The 14,156-nt window shown below is 38.5% G+C and overlaps 1 protein-coding gene across 3 annotated transcripts in view; it reads left to right on the top strand.

Moving 5' to 3' along the window:
• Nucleotides 1–14,156, top strand: part of LOC124286332 (diacylglycerol kinase theta-like) — a 58,365-nt gene that overhangs the window by 18,320 nt on the left and 25,889 nt on the right. For all 3 annotated transcript variants that reach the window (XM_046722700.1, XM_046722699.1, XM_046722698.1), the window contains exons 3-5: nt 9,403–9,505; nt 10,821–10,909; nt 12,044–12,175. In XM_046722700.1, coding sequence (XP_046578656.1) covers nt 9,403–9,505; nt 10,821–10,909; nt 12,044–12,175 — 324 coding nt within the window. The remainder of the gene's footprint in view (nt 1–9,402; nt 9,506–10,820; nt 10,910–12,043; nt 12,176–14,156) is intronic.

Genomic DNA, 14,156 nt, shown 5'->3' with positions numbered 1-14,156 from the left:
CCCTCCTATCTGTTTCTTTTTATAGTGACAGTGAGACTGCATGGTAGCTACATCCTTAATAGTTTCGGCATAAAAGTTATTATTTTTTGACGTCAGCTATCGTTTATAAGGAATCTACGTCTAATTTCAAATTGGGCATTTAAAAAGTGTCCTTTGCAATACAATATCGTCGCACACTAATTTGCATAAAGCCATGGTCTGTTCCAAAAAAGTCTTTTTGGACTTAGAAAAAAACCGCATTGCTCGTTTCTGCACTAATTTCCCCTCAGTAAAGTCCTTTTTCTCCGTTTCCTATCTCTCTACCACCGAGACTGTAGTTTGGCCGAACTTAGTTTAACAGATATTTCACACTTTCACATATCAACTACCGTATATGACCGTCTATAAGACGACCCCATGGATAAGACGACCCCCAAACTTGACCCTTAAAATCAGTGTCAAAATGGTATGTTTCGTGCATAAGTCGATCCCCCGCGATGGGGTCCTAATCGCGGCAAACACAGACCACAGACAACTGGCAGTTACCAATAATTATAACTTTGGTCCACATTATTCAAAGAATTCACAGTCATATATATTGTGTCTACTCACGGATCGAAACGAAGTGTAGTTGACAGAAAATGCATACCGGTAATATATTTTGCTTCTCTAAATATCATATTTATTGTAGCAACAAACTGGCTTGCTTATTTTACCCCATTCAACAATCACAAACTGATTACCGCCTTGTTTTCCATTGACTGCTAGTTTACAGTAACATCGGTAAAAATGTGTGAATTTAAATGGCTTCCGTATTTTACCACATTCCATGTGCGTACAACTGCTTACCACGTTCATGAGGGTCCGTATCACCTTAGTGTTGATTATATATATTTTAAATAAAAACTGTAATTAAAATGACACAATGCTAGGATATATTTCTTTGGGTTAAATAATAGTATTCTGTATTATATTTTACTGACGACTCCGTCAGAATTCATCCCGTTATATTATTGTGCATGTTTGAACTTGTTCACCGGGAAACGTGTGCACAGCTGATTGCTATTTCCGGTTCAAATACACACGGTAATCTTAATCTTAATTAATTTATAGAGCAAAAACTGTAACTAAAATTGCACAATGCTAGGATATATTTCTTTGGGTTAAATAATGGTATTCTGTATTATATTTTACTGATGACTGCGTCAGAATTCGTCCCGTTATATTATTGTGCATGTTTGAACTTGTTCGCCAGGAAACATGTGCACAGCTGATTGCTATTTCCGGCTCAGATACACACGGTAATCTTAATCCCTGCAAATAATACAATGCCCAGCAAAAACAACTTATAACTTAAAAGGTAAATAATCTTGTCTAGTGATGTTTAATTGCAAATTTGACGTCTCTACTGACAAAGTCGTCTTCTGTTGTTTGTTCACGCGAAGTGATACGATTTTGTTTTCTTACCCCTGGAAAAAAGTTTGACGAAAGCGTAACCCATGGATAAGACGACCCCCTTCTACAGACTGCTTTTTTTGGTCCTCAAAATTCGGCTTATAGACGGTCATATACGGTACATAAATTGTAGAGATAAATGAGAAAATACTGTTTTTTTCTATTTCCAACAGTACTATAGTAACATGCTGGTATCTGAAATTGGAATAGTGAAGGAAAGCTCGCTCACTCACTCACTCACTCACTCACTCACTCCCTCTCAACTTCATTAACAAGCTAGTGACATACTGGTATCTGAAATTGGAAAAGTGAAGGAAAGCTCACTCACTCACTAACTCAACACTTTAGCTATGGAGGATGTCAAATCCCAACATTTGAATGATATTAAATAACCCTTGGTTTGTCCTTTATACCTCAGGCAAAGTCAGTAAAACAAACATTATGTATGTGTTTTCATCCACATAATCAATGATCCAGACATGGCATGATATGACACTCTGTCACTTACTAACTAACAATAAGTCTCTGAAAATGTATATTACCTCCATATAAATTGACAAGGAGCCTTATTGAGCAGGGAGATGCAGAATCTGAGGTTTGACTTATTTTATTTAGGGTTTTTGCATTGCCAAAAGGCCTGTGTTGTAGGGAAAATAATGTGGGTTGGATACTCTGAGAAGACAATGTTCCACTTTATGCAGAAAGTAATTATGGCATACCACTAACATGACTAATGCAACTTCAACACATATTATTTGTTATTTATTTTGTTGAACTACATTATCGGTGCCAAGGGAAATGTCACTGTGAAATTTACTTGTGGATGTTTTCTCCTCATTAGGGTAATACTAATAGTACAGTGTTCACGAATGGTGTTTCAAAGTAACAGGACATTGGGTCCTGTAAGTTTCGGATGTCTGTCTGACCCATTGAAAATTCACAGGACCCATAGAATGAAATTAAACACACATTTCAGATATAAAATTTCTTATAATTGGCATTTAAAATTACTAACAAACATAAGATTTATAAACAGCAAACAGGTGTCACATGTGACATATAACAACTTCAGTCAAAGTCATTGTGAAATATACAGTCAGACACTGGGGCCAGCGGACTTCTATCGGACCTGTTGGCGAATCTGCCAGATTTGTCAGAGGGTCAGACACTATTCGTGAACACTGATAGTATCATGGTGATGGCTTTCAATTGTACCCTCATGTTCCAGTCCATAGCTCATAACATCAATCCCAAATGATCCCGACACACACAGGATGTGTAATGTCATCAAGGTTTGTCTCAATTCATAACCATTTGTGGTTACATTACCCCCAACAGCAAAATTGGGTGGTGGGGTAGCCTAGTGGTTAAGGGGTTCGCCCGTCATGCTGAAGAGCCGGGTTCGATTCCCCACATGGCAACAATGTGTGAAGTCCATTTCTGGTGTCCCCTGCTGTGATATTGCTGCAATATTGCTAAATGCCGCGTAAAACCAAACTCAATCACTAACTCACCCAACAGCAAAAAGAACAAAAGGTAGCATCCCTGTGCAAATTGCTCGTGAAATATTTCATCCCCAAATGACACAAGAAGTTAAAAATTCATCTTTTGACTGGACCTAGTTGATACAAAGACTTTGAATTCATTATCATATTGAGTATTTCTAGAATATAGCATGATTATCTTATTATGTTAATCACCATTGACCAGGCCATGGTACTATCATGGTGATGCTATTTGCTAACACTCTCCAGATATACACAATCTCAAGTAGTATGAAGGTAATGCAAACTTATTGCCAGGAATATAACTCATTGCAGCTATGTTAAACAAAAATTTGCAATTATGTCCTAGAAAGAATATGTTGGGAATTTTGTATTTTGATTGAGTTCGTCCTTGATTGCGGGTTTTGCACTGAGGTTAAACCCAGATAGCATTCTGACGTTGGCCCAACGTTGGCAATGTTGGCAAAACCATTGCCAACATTGGGCCAACGTCTGAATGCTATCTGGGAAGTGGTCAACAATTGTCACTTAATTTCTGTGTGAGTCACCTCATACAAGACTTGGTGCAGTGGACGTTATTTCACTGGTGATGAGATGCTTATAATGACAATGACCAATTGCTAATGAGATGATAACATCACTGCAAGATAGTACATCTGTGAGATATGAGGTTTATACCACAGTGGTACCGGACATGTTGGCTATCACACTCTCCGTTATTTATGCATGTCTCAAAGCTGTTTGACAATAGCTTGTGAAGCAATGATGTTTAGGTTAGAGGTACAGATCTGTAACACATGAAACTTATTGAATTGTTCTAGCCATGGCTGTATTGTAAAGTTTATTCGAGACAAGTTTGATTCAGCTTAAAGTAATTAGCTGACCAGCTAGTTCACAAATGTCACTTACACTTTATATGATTGTGAAGAAGCAGGTTTATATATGCAGGAATATTTGATTGACTGTGTGACACGTAACCTGTTTGGTATAGCGACACACGTCCAAATTCTCTTTGATATTGATAACAACTGGTCACACACACATCTCCTCACTATTTCAATATGACCTGGAATGATCGAGGTCACAGATGTAGAAATCAGGTGACTGTTGTTGACCACCAGTGAAGTCTGGCACAGACTTGATTGAAGCCTATCATGTTTCAGTTGTAGACTGTTGTAGTACAAACACCTATGTTAAAGGTCGTATCTACCACGTAATATCACATGCCTGCTGCATTCAGCTGGACATGTTACAGACTGTTCCGAGGTTTTGGCGTACAATTAGGATTCATTACCCTGTTTACTATCAATTTTGTGGCTTCCATTAGGAATGGGAGCGTATCCTGTTTGTCCAGACCGTGGGAATTGCGTATTTTACATGTACTTACTGCCATTGTACAATGGTACATGATGCAGTCAAAGTTTATCTATTGGATAGGTCCATGGACCCCTTCCAGCCCCATTTGCAAATGGCTGCTTTGCATCTGTCAACAATTCTATACATCAATCCCTTGCCCATGAACAGACATTATAGTTCATGTTAGATAGAGACTATCCAGTGTTTGAACTGCGAGTCTGAAACTGAGTAAGATTCTCCGGATGGCATCATTGGTAAGAATTAGCATTCATCACATATGAAATTGCTCTATGCAGTTTTGCTATGAGGTTTGCCCAGAGATATATTTCAGAGATCAAAGGTGTTAAATTTCGCGAATACAAATTTAGAATTTCCCGCATTGTGGTTGCCATATTGTATGCTTGAGTGTTGTGTCTATTAAGCGACCCCATATATTGGACAACATCAAGACCTTCCATATCATTGCAAATGTATATGCCCCATCTCTGTAGTGAGCAGGAGCGAAGCACATCAGCAGATGATACACAAGCCCTACATTTACAATGACAACATGAAGGTTTTCTGTTAGTTTCAGTTTGATGCTTAGCTCAGAACTCCAGCATATGGGGACCATTTTGTGTGTTGACATGATGCAACAACAAATTTAGTTTCTCACAGATTATATGACCAGTAAAGAGAAAACTACTGTGCTACTCAGTTGGTGTAACACTGGCTTATGTCTACATTCAAGAACAACTGTGTTGGAATTAAATGTCTTTGGTGCCAGATAAGTATGATGAATCCTGGTGTACAGAATGACGTATGGACACTGATATTGTGTGGAACTACCAGTATGATACATACAGACTTACATGCCCAGTGGAACATTTTCTGAATTTCAACAATTGCAAGGACCATATGTATGTGACTGTGACACTAGTGTTGTGTCGTATTCAGTGGATAATATACAGATAAATATAATAAACAACCACCGTGTGTGTATGGATGCTGTCTCAGTGGGGATCACTGATGTTGTCGTGTTGTTGAAGCAACATTACTTCCAACTGACAACTGTTCAGGCAAAATATTTTCATTGTAAAATGATATTGATGTTATTCTGTGCTGGGGTATTGATTTTCTGTGTGCTGTGTGCTGCATGGCTGGTGAATGCTGGGACCACACTGGTGACCTGACTGACCCGTTAGCCCAGCAGAGTTGACCGTTTCGCGGTGGTGTAGGCTGTAGTAGGCACTGAATATATAGTAAAACCTTGTATCCACGCTGGACACTGCATTTCAAGTAAACATGTCGACTATGCAGGATATATGAGTGAATATATACCGACCTTGGTCAACACTGAATATATAGTAAAACCTTGTATCCTCTCTGGACACTGCATCTCAAGTAAACACATATAGACTATGCAGGATATATGAGTGAATATATACCGACCTTGGTCAACACTGAATATATAGTAAAACCTTGTATCCACTCTGGACACTGCATCTCAAGTAAACACATATAGACTATGCAGGATATATGAGTGAATATATACCGACCTTGGTCAACACTAAATATATAGTAAAACCTTGTATCCACTCTGGACACTGCATCTCAAGTAAACACATACAAACTATGCAGGATATATGAGTGAATATATACCAACCTTGGTCAACACTAAATATATAGTAAAACCTTGTATCCACTCTGGACACTGCATCTCAAGTAAACACATACAAACTATGCAGGACATATGAGTGAATATATACCGACCTTGGTCAACACTAAATATATAGTAAAACCTTGTATCCTCTCTGGACACTGCATCTCAAGTAAACACATATAGACTATGCAGGATATATGAGTGAATATATACCAACCTTGGTCAACACTAAATATATAGTAAAACCTTGTATCCACTCTGGACACTGCATCTCAAGTAATCACATATAGACTATGCAGGATATATGAGTGAATATATACCAACCTTGGTCAACACTGAATATATAGTAAAACCTTGTATCCACTCTGGACACTGCATCTCAAGTAAACACATATAGACTATGCAAGATATATGAGTGAATATATACCGACCTTGGTCAACACTGAATATATAGTAAAACCTTGTATCCACTCTGGACACTGCATCTCAAGTAATCACATATAGACTATGCAGGATATATGAGTGAATATATATCAACCTTGGTCAACACTAAATATATAGTAAAACCTTGTATCCACTCTGGACAGTGCATCTCAAGTAAACACATATAGACTATTCAGGATATATGAGTGAATATATACCAACCTTGGTCAACACTGAATATATAGTAAAACCTTGTATCCACTCTGGACACTGCATCTCAAGTAAACACATATAGACTATGCAAGATATATGAGTGAATATATACCAACCTTGGTCAACACTAAATATATAGTAAAACCTTGTATCCACTCTGGACACTGCATCTCAAGTAAACACATATAGACTATGCAGGATATATGAGTGAATATATACCAACCTTGGTCAACACTGAATCTATAGTAAAACCTTGTATCCACTCTGGACACTGCATCTCAAGTAAACACATATAGACTATGCAGGATATATGAGTGAATATATACCGACCTTGGTCAACACTGAATATATAGTAAAACCTTGTATCCACTCTGGACACTGCATCTCAAGTAAACACATATAGACTATCAGGATATATGAGAGAATATATACCAACCTTTGTCAACACTGAATATGTGGTTCATAATTGGTGGCCAATTTGAACTCATTATATATGGTGAATATATACTGGCCATGCTTGACTGCATATGGCAAAACTTTGTGGTCAGTCTGGACACTGCATTCATACCAACTGTATTAAACACTGCATATATGGTGAATAATTTCCAGCTATGCTTTAACTACATAAATATTGTGGCCATTCTAGACACTGCATACAGGTAGCTCTTCAATAATACCCCATGATTTCGATACAATACGTAACACGGTATAGACTTCTCGGTTCAGTATATTTAGATTCAATACACAATGTGCACACAAAATAAAAGAAACATAATATTTTGGCTAACAAAAAAATGTAAATGATTAACTGCCAGTCACTTACTGGAATTACGCCTCCGTGGGTGTAATGCTAGAGCGTCGAGGCCGAAGGTCGCTGGTTCGATCCCGACGTCATACCAAAAGACGTTAAAATATGGTACTTGTTGGTCCCTGCCTGGCTCTCGGCTTTAATGGGTACAACAAGGACTGGTCGGCTCGGAGTCAGTATAATGTGTCTGAGTGGGGTATTCATGCTTCACTGCGGCGTGGTATCTCAGTGGGCTAGCACTATAAAACCAGCTTAAGTCTGGGCTAGTACAAGCAGCCGCACATACACATACACACGCATGCACGTCGTCATATGAGCGAAATATTCTCAAGCACGACGTTAAACCCAATTTCACCTCACCTCACCTCACTTACTGGAATTAGCATGGATGTAATATGTAATTACGACTGGCTGAGCTTAAAGGATCAACCAATCAAGAGGCTGATTGTACTATCAATTCTTAATGCTTATGCCGCACCGAAGTGAAATGAACAATAAGATAAAATATTGAACTGATGGTAAATATCACGGTACATGGAGGACCGCAGTTATCGTTGCAGCTGTACAAACAGGGTAAATACATACCACCTGTGCTTGACACTTCTTATATGGTAATATTTAATTACAAATATACTGTGAACAATACCCATCATACTGTCACTGGTATATTGAAGGAATATTTACCAACTTGACCAGACTCTGCGTAGATGGACAAATCTAGTGGCTATTCTAAAGTCTTCTGACAGGATGAAAGTATACTGGAATGTTCGATACTACATATGTGATGAAAACAATTGACATACAGACCATTCGGGGCAGTAGACATGGTGAAAACTTAAAATGTAATAGTTCCACTGAATTAGTCCTTGTAACTAGTCCTTGTAACTAAGTTGTTAATCATTCTTTGGATATGTTTTGGTCTAGAACACTGATTTGCATTTATTGTAAAACATGGGTAGATTTGTCATTTTCAAAGGCACAGCAATCTATTCAGGAAAGAAACCTTCCACATCATATCTGCATGAATTTTATCAATTTTTTCCAATGCCAAGGTCACAGCAAGGTTGCAGCAATTATAATGTTTGTATAGGACTTTTGGCTGCAGTAGTAATGTGATTTGGATAACGCCGGATGACCAGTTTGTCATACCGGTATACATGATCCTGCATGCAACTGCACATGAATTCTCAAACAACACTGGACTTCATTACAGCAAAGAGCTTTTGTCTGTGTCACAGGTTAACTCCTGGGTTGTAAATCTAACTGCAGAAGACAATGTTTCCTAGCTTGAATGTGCATTGTCAGACTCAAACATCATTAAATACTCTCATCCAGTAATCAGACACATTTTGAAGCATGGGTATAGTTTTACTTCTTTAATCCAGTGAATAATAATATTCATGTGATATATTAACCCTTAACTGTACTGGGAAACATGTCAGGTTCGGAGTAGTAGAAGCTATATGATATTACAATTCCTAGTTGTATCGACTTCCAACTATGATGAATCAGTTCAGTTTCTATTCAGTGAATTTTAAGGGATAATAAAAGACAACATGATGTGATGAAACACAATAATCCTGTTTTCAAGACATCCTGTCATAGTTACTGTTTATTTCATGGTCAATTGTCTGGTATATATATTGGTTCAGAATTGAGTATCATTCCTTTAATTCATATATTGAAAAACTGTTCTAAGTGGCATTAAACCCAGCTTACGCTCTCAGATACGTTTCAGTACCTAGTGAGAGATGGCAAATAATGTCTTTAACAACGTTTGAGGAAGAAATGGTTGCCATCCATGTGTACCATCTCAATTGTAATGGTACCAGAATATGCTATATCACGGATAGTTGGTAACTGACTGATATTTTCCTTGGCTAACTTCAACATAGTATGCTAGGCAGAGCACAATTGTCATGTGACGTTCATGCTGTTTCAGCATTGTTAGAGAACTTTGTTGCTTCGGAAATAGGTTCAGATGAGACATGTTTGTAAAGGCTTGTATTTCTTTGTTTCAGAACCCGGTTGCTCACTGCTGGTCGGAGCCGGGTCATTTCAAACGAAAATTTTGCAACGTCTGTCGAAAACGATTAGAAGACAGTCTTGCGATACGATGTGAAAGTAAGTATTGTTATCTTAAGGTGAATTTGTCACACTCTTTAGGAGTGCTATGAAGCAAATACTTCCACCCAGATTGTGCATATTTTCGCTTTAATCAAATTGGAAGCAAATCTTTTTGGCAGTATAGCTACCAGAGCTCTAGATGATTCATGTCATTCCCTTAAACATCTCAAATATATTTCCAGGACCTCTTCATTTTTTTGTTCCATACAAATAATCATGAAAAATGTAAAAACCCAGTTGTAGAACAAGACTGCATTGTACCTTTAGTAGCTGTCATAGTTTGCCTGCCTGCATTTCTATATTTGTCGATCAGATGCAAGCATCATGTCTTAATGAATTCTGCTACTGTGAACAAAGCACAGATTGTCAATGGAAACAATATTTTAAGCACAATTACTGATAAGATTGATTATTGTTGGTTTAGAAATGCACAAAATACTCGACCCAAGGGTGTAAAAATGTATTAAATACCCATTAAAAACTATAGGTTGATCTTCAGTAACCCATGCTTGTCGTAAAGAGGCGACTAACAGCATTGGGTGGTAAGGCTCGCTGACTTGGTTGACACATGTCATCAGTTCCCAGTTCCGCGCAGATTGATGCTCATGATGTTGATCACTGGATTGTCTGGTCCAGACTGAATTATTTACAGACCGCCGCTATATAGCTGGAATATTGCTGAGTGCGGCGTAAAACTAATTTCACTCACTCACTAAAAACTATATGAACCAAACATGAGTGAAAACACTAGTAAATGGTTCACAAAATTAAATTGAGCCCTGAGCACCAAATATCGCATGCATGGAAGACAGAAGATAAAATTTGAATACTTTAGGCCCAAGCAGTGTTTTCCCTGGTAAAAAGACAACCAGCATATTACATTGTTTGAAATGTCAAGCATTGGTCTGTCCTTCCCATATTATACTTTTTACAAGCTGCTAAGATGTAGGTGGAATACTGTTGACTGGTAACAACAAACAAGTCTGCTGCTGTAGACTGCTACATGAAGCAACATTGTGTCATGTGTCAATAGGGAGGTGGGGTAGTTAAAGTGTTCACTCAGCATGCCGAAGACCCGAGTCTGAGTCCCCACATGGGTACATGGGTGCAATACCTATTTCTTGTGTGTCCCGCCATGATATTGCTGGAATATTGCTAAAAGTGGCGTATCACTCACTCACTCACTCACTCACTCACTCTCACTCACTCACTCACTCACTCACTCACTCACTCACTCACTCACTCACTCACTCACTCACTCACTCACTCACTCACTCACTCATCAATACATGTTATTGTGTTTGTGTTTCAGTCTGTGAGTATTATGCCCATCTGGATTGTCAGGACTTTGTTGTGAGTGACTGCAAGGAATGTGCCACATATCTGCCACAGAGAGATAAGGTGAGAATGCTGTCTGATACTTTAAGTTTAGTCAGTTCTTTGTTTGATCAGCATTCTAGAAGTTGGTGAGTCAAAAAGGAAGTATACAAGTTTATGGATGACAACTTCTTGTTTATTGCATAGAGTGACGTTTCAATGTGGATTCTTACTCCATTATCAAGCTTTTAGCTGTATGCAACAAGCAAGAAATTGTCATGCATTAAGTTCTATGCTTCAGTGAATTCTTTGTTTCTGTGGTGTAGGGGATAGAGCACCTGCCAAGAGAGCAGAAGGTCATTGGTTTGATGCCTAAGTCATTCCAGAAGTTAATCAGTGATACTTGTTGTTTCCCTGAGTGTCACTCAACAAGGAGATCAGCATAGGGTCTGATAAGCCTTTGTAAGCTGGTGAAGCATTCACACATTTTAGGTTCAATTCCATGCATGTGTACAATATGTGAAGGACAATGGACAAATTGGAAATAACTGTCCGGATAACTGGATACGGTCGGATACCCAGTGGTTGATGATTTACATATGCTGAAGACGCAGGTTTGGATTTCCGCAATGTGTACAGTGTGTGGAGTTTATTTGTTATATCCCCAGCTATGATATTGAAATATTGCATTGTATCTCACCCACACAGTGGTCTACTCTATTTGATGCATAAGCAGTGTATGAAATAAGCCAAAAATCCAGCCAGACATCAGGGCTGGTAACTTCAAAATGTTACCAGCCAAAAATGGATTTAACCAGACCAAATATGGTGAATTTACTCAGATGTATGGAACATCTGAATTTTTTACCAGACCATGGGGCTGGCTAGCTATAAATTTAGACCGTCCGTCAGAAATCTAGCCCAGCCTCGGGCGGTCTGATGGGCCTTATTTCATACTCTGGCATAAGGGTTGGAATCAGCTTCTCAGCTTTTGGAGATCAAGACATTGTTAACACTGTATGCTTGGTTTCTGATTGAAAATGTGTTGATGTCCTTGACTATCAAGATCACGATATTGAATAATATCCTCCTGGTGCAAATCTGAAAACTATCCACTTATGCTATTTTTGAAGAATGTTGCCTAGCCTGTTCTGTTGTACTAAGTTTGAGTGAGTTTTAATCACTTCTTTGTATGACATGTTTTGTTTTGTGTGGCAGGGCACCGTGGTCCACTTCCACCACTGGAGGGAGGGAAACTTGCCCCCCAACTCTAAGTGTGTAGCATGCAAGAAAACCTGCTGGTCTTCAGAGTGTCTTGCTGGCATGAGGTGCGAGTGGTGTGGAGTCACGGTAAGTGGACATAGGTCATCCGCCTGCTTAGTCCCAATGTCCTCCATAACCTAGTGGTTACATCATCTTCAGGCGTCTGGGGAAAAAATGGAGGTCCCAAGCAGACTATGTTTGTTGTTATACGATCTACTGGTCAAGTTCACTTGCAAGGCACAATGCTGAGGATGTCAGTGACTGAATTGTTTTGTCAAGACTTGATTGCTGTCATATACCTGGAATATTGCTGAAATATGACAACAAACAGATAAACCAAAGCAAGCTGACAAATATCTTTCGTTTTCTATTTTCCCTGTTTATGTTCAATCTGATGGTCACAGGATTCACATATACTTCGTAGACATAATTGAAACAATAGCAAGACAAATATACAAAATGTTCCGATATTTTTCATTTTGTAAATTCTTGCACATAGAGCACAGTATGTTTGCAAGGCATGGTCAAGCATAACAAGTTTCATATCACAGTCGACATCCAGTCACGGATGCTCATTAGTTGATAAATTTGATGTTGATCAATTTAAATTGTTTGAAGTCCTTTTTCCTCTAATCAGGGTTGTAAGGCTTAGCTTTGTTTTCCTAACGTGAACAAGGACGTAGGTGGGCGGAGTTGAAAGATGGGGGGTTTGGTTCGCCAAGTGATGAAGAAGTTTTAATCCCTCTCCAAGCCAGCCGATTCACTAGCCCAGATTACTGAGCCCTCACAGCGAGGGCTGCCACTGTCATTGACCTCGCTGATAACATATTGATTTTACGCCAAGCTTGCACAGAGTTACCTCCCTTCTGCTGAGCTAAATTTGTACCATTTATTGATTATTTTTTTTCATGCAAGTGTCTTTGGTCAGTAGCTTGCGCTCACATGCTAGGGAGAGGCGAGGCCACATAAAATTATGTAAATGTGATCTGCCGAGCACTAGCTTGTTTAGTGTGCTGAAACAGGCAGTTGCGGTGACAGCTGAGTGAAGGGACAGTAGGGTTGGGCACGTCAAGGCTCGTAGTGCCTCTCACTCAGCATGATCTATCTGATATACAGACCCTTATCAACAGTGACTCACATAACTATCATGAGAATTGAATTATCAATGTATCTATGGCACGAGTCTTTCATAACTGTATGATCAATCATACTATATCAGGTTTTGAAATAGCCTAGATAAAACATGCTGAGATAAGTGTGTCTCTTTCACTTTTCATGACAATGTTTCTCACCAGTCTGTACTGAGACTACATATGAAATAAATGTGTATCTAGCACTGTTAGATGACGATGCTCTACACCAGTCTGTATTGAGACTAGATATGTAATAGGTGTGTATCAAGCACTGTTAGATGATGATGCTCTACACCAGTCTGTATTGAGACTAGATATGTAATAGGTGCTCTACACCAGTCTGTATTGAAACTAGATATGTAATAGGTGTGTATCTAGCACTGTTAGATGACGATGCTCTCTACCAGTCCGTATTGAGACTAGATATGTAATAGGTGTGTATCTAGCACTGTTAGATGACGATGCTCTCTACCAGTCCATATTGAGACTAGATATGTAATGGGTGTGGATCTAGCACTGTTAGTTAATGATGAGCTATACTAGTCCGTATTGAGACTAGATATGTAATAGGTGTGTATCTAGCACTGTTAGTTGACAATGCTCTCTACCAGTCTGTATTGAGACTAGACAGAGGTACAGATAAGTAAGTTACACAAATATTTATGCGAAAACTCAATTCCTATTAAGTCTATTGCGTACAAGTACGCTTTAAGATTTGTAAATGCTCAATAAATTTGATCTTACATGTGTACAAACAAAAATAGATAAAATATCTGAGGTATATTGAGAGGTTCTTTTTCAGGAGTATTTCTTATCGTTTCTCATACAACAGATCAAATATGAATAACAAACACGTAAACCAACATTTAAACTTTATTATATATTTTTTGCAATTATTGAAAAATGGCAAAATACCCAATTGAGTTTGAGTCAGG

The sequence above is a fragment of the Haliotis rubra genome, unplaced genomic scaffold (genome assembly GCF_003918875.1).
Source record: "Haliotis rubra isolate DU_JTF1 unplaced genomic scaffold, ASM391887v1 Scf38, whole genome shotgun sequence".
NCBI lineage: Eukaryota > Metazoa > Mollusca > Gastropoda > Lepetellida > Haliotidae > Haliotis > Haliotis rubra.
Note: the sequence above shows the minus strand (reverse complement) of the source record. Positions and strands in the feature narration are given on the sequence as shown.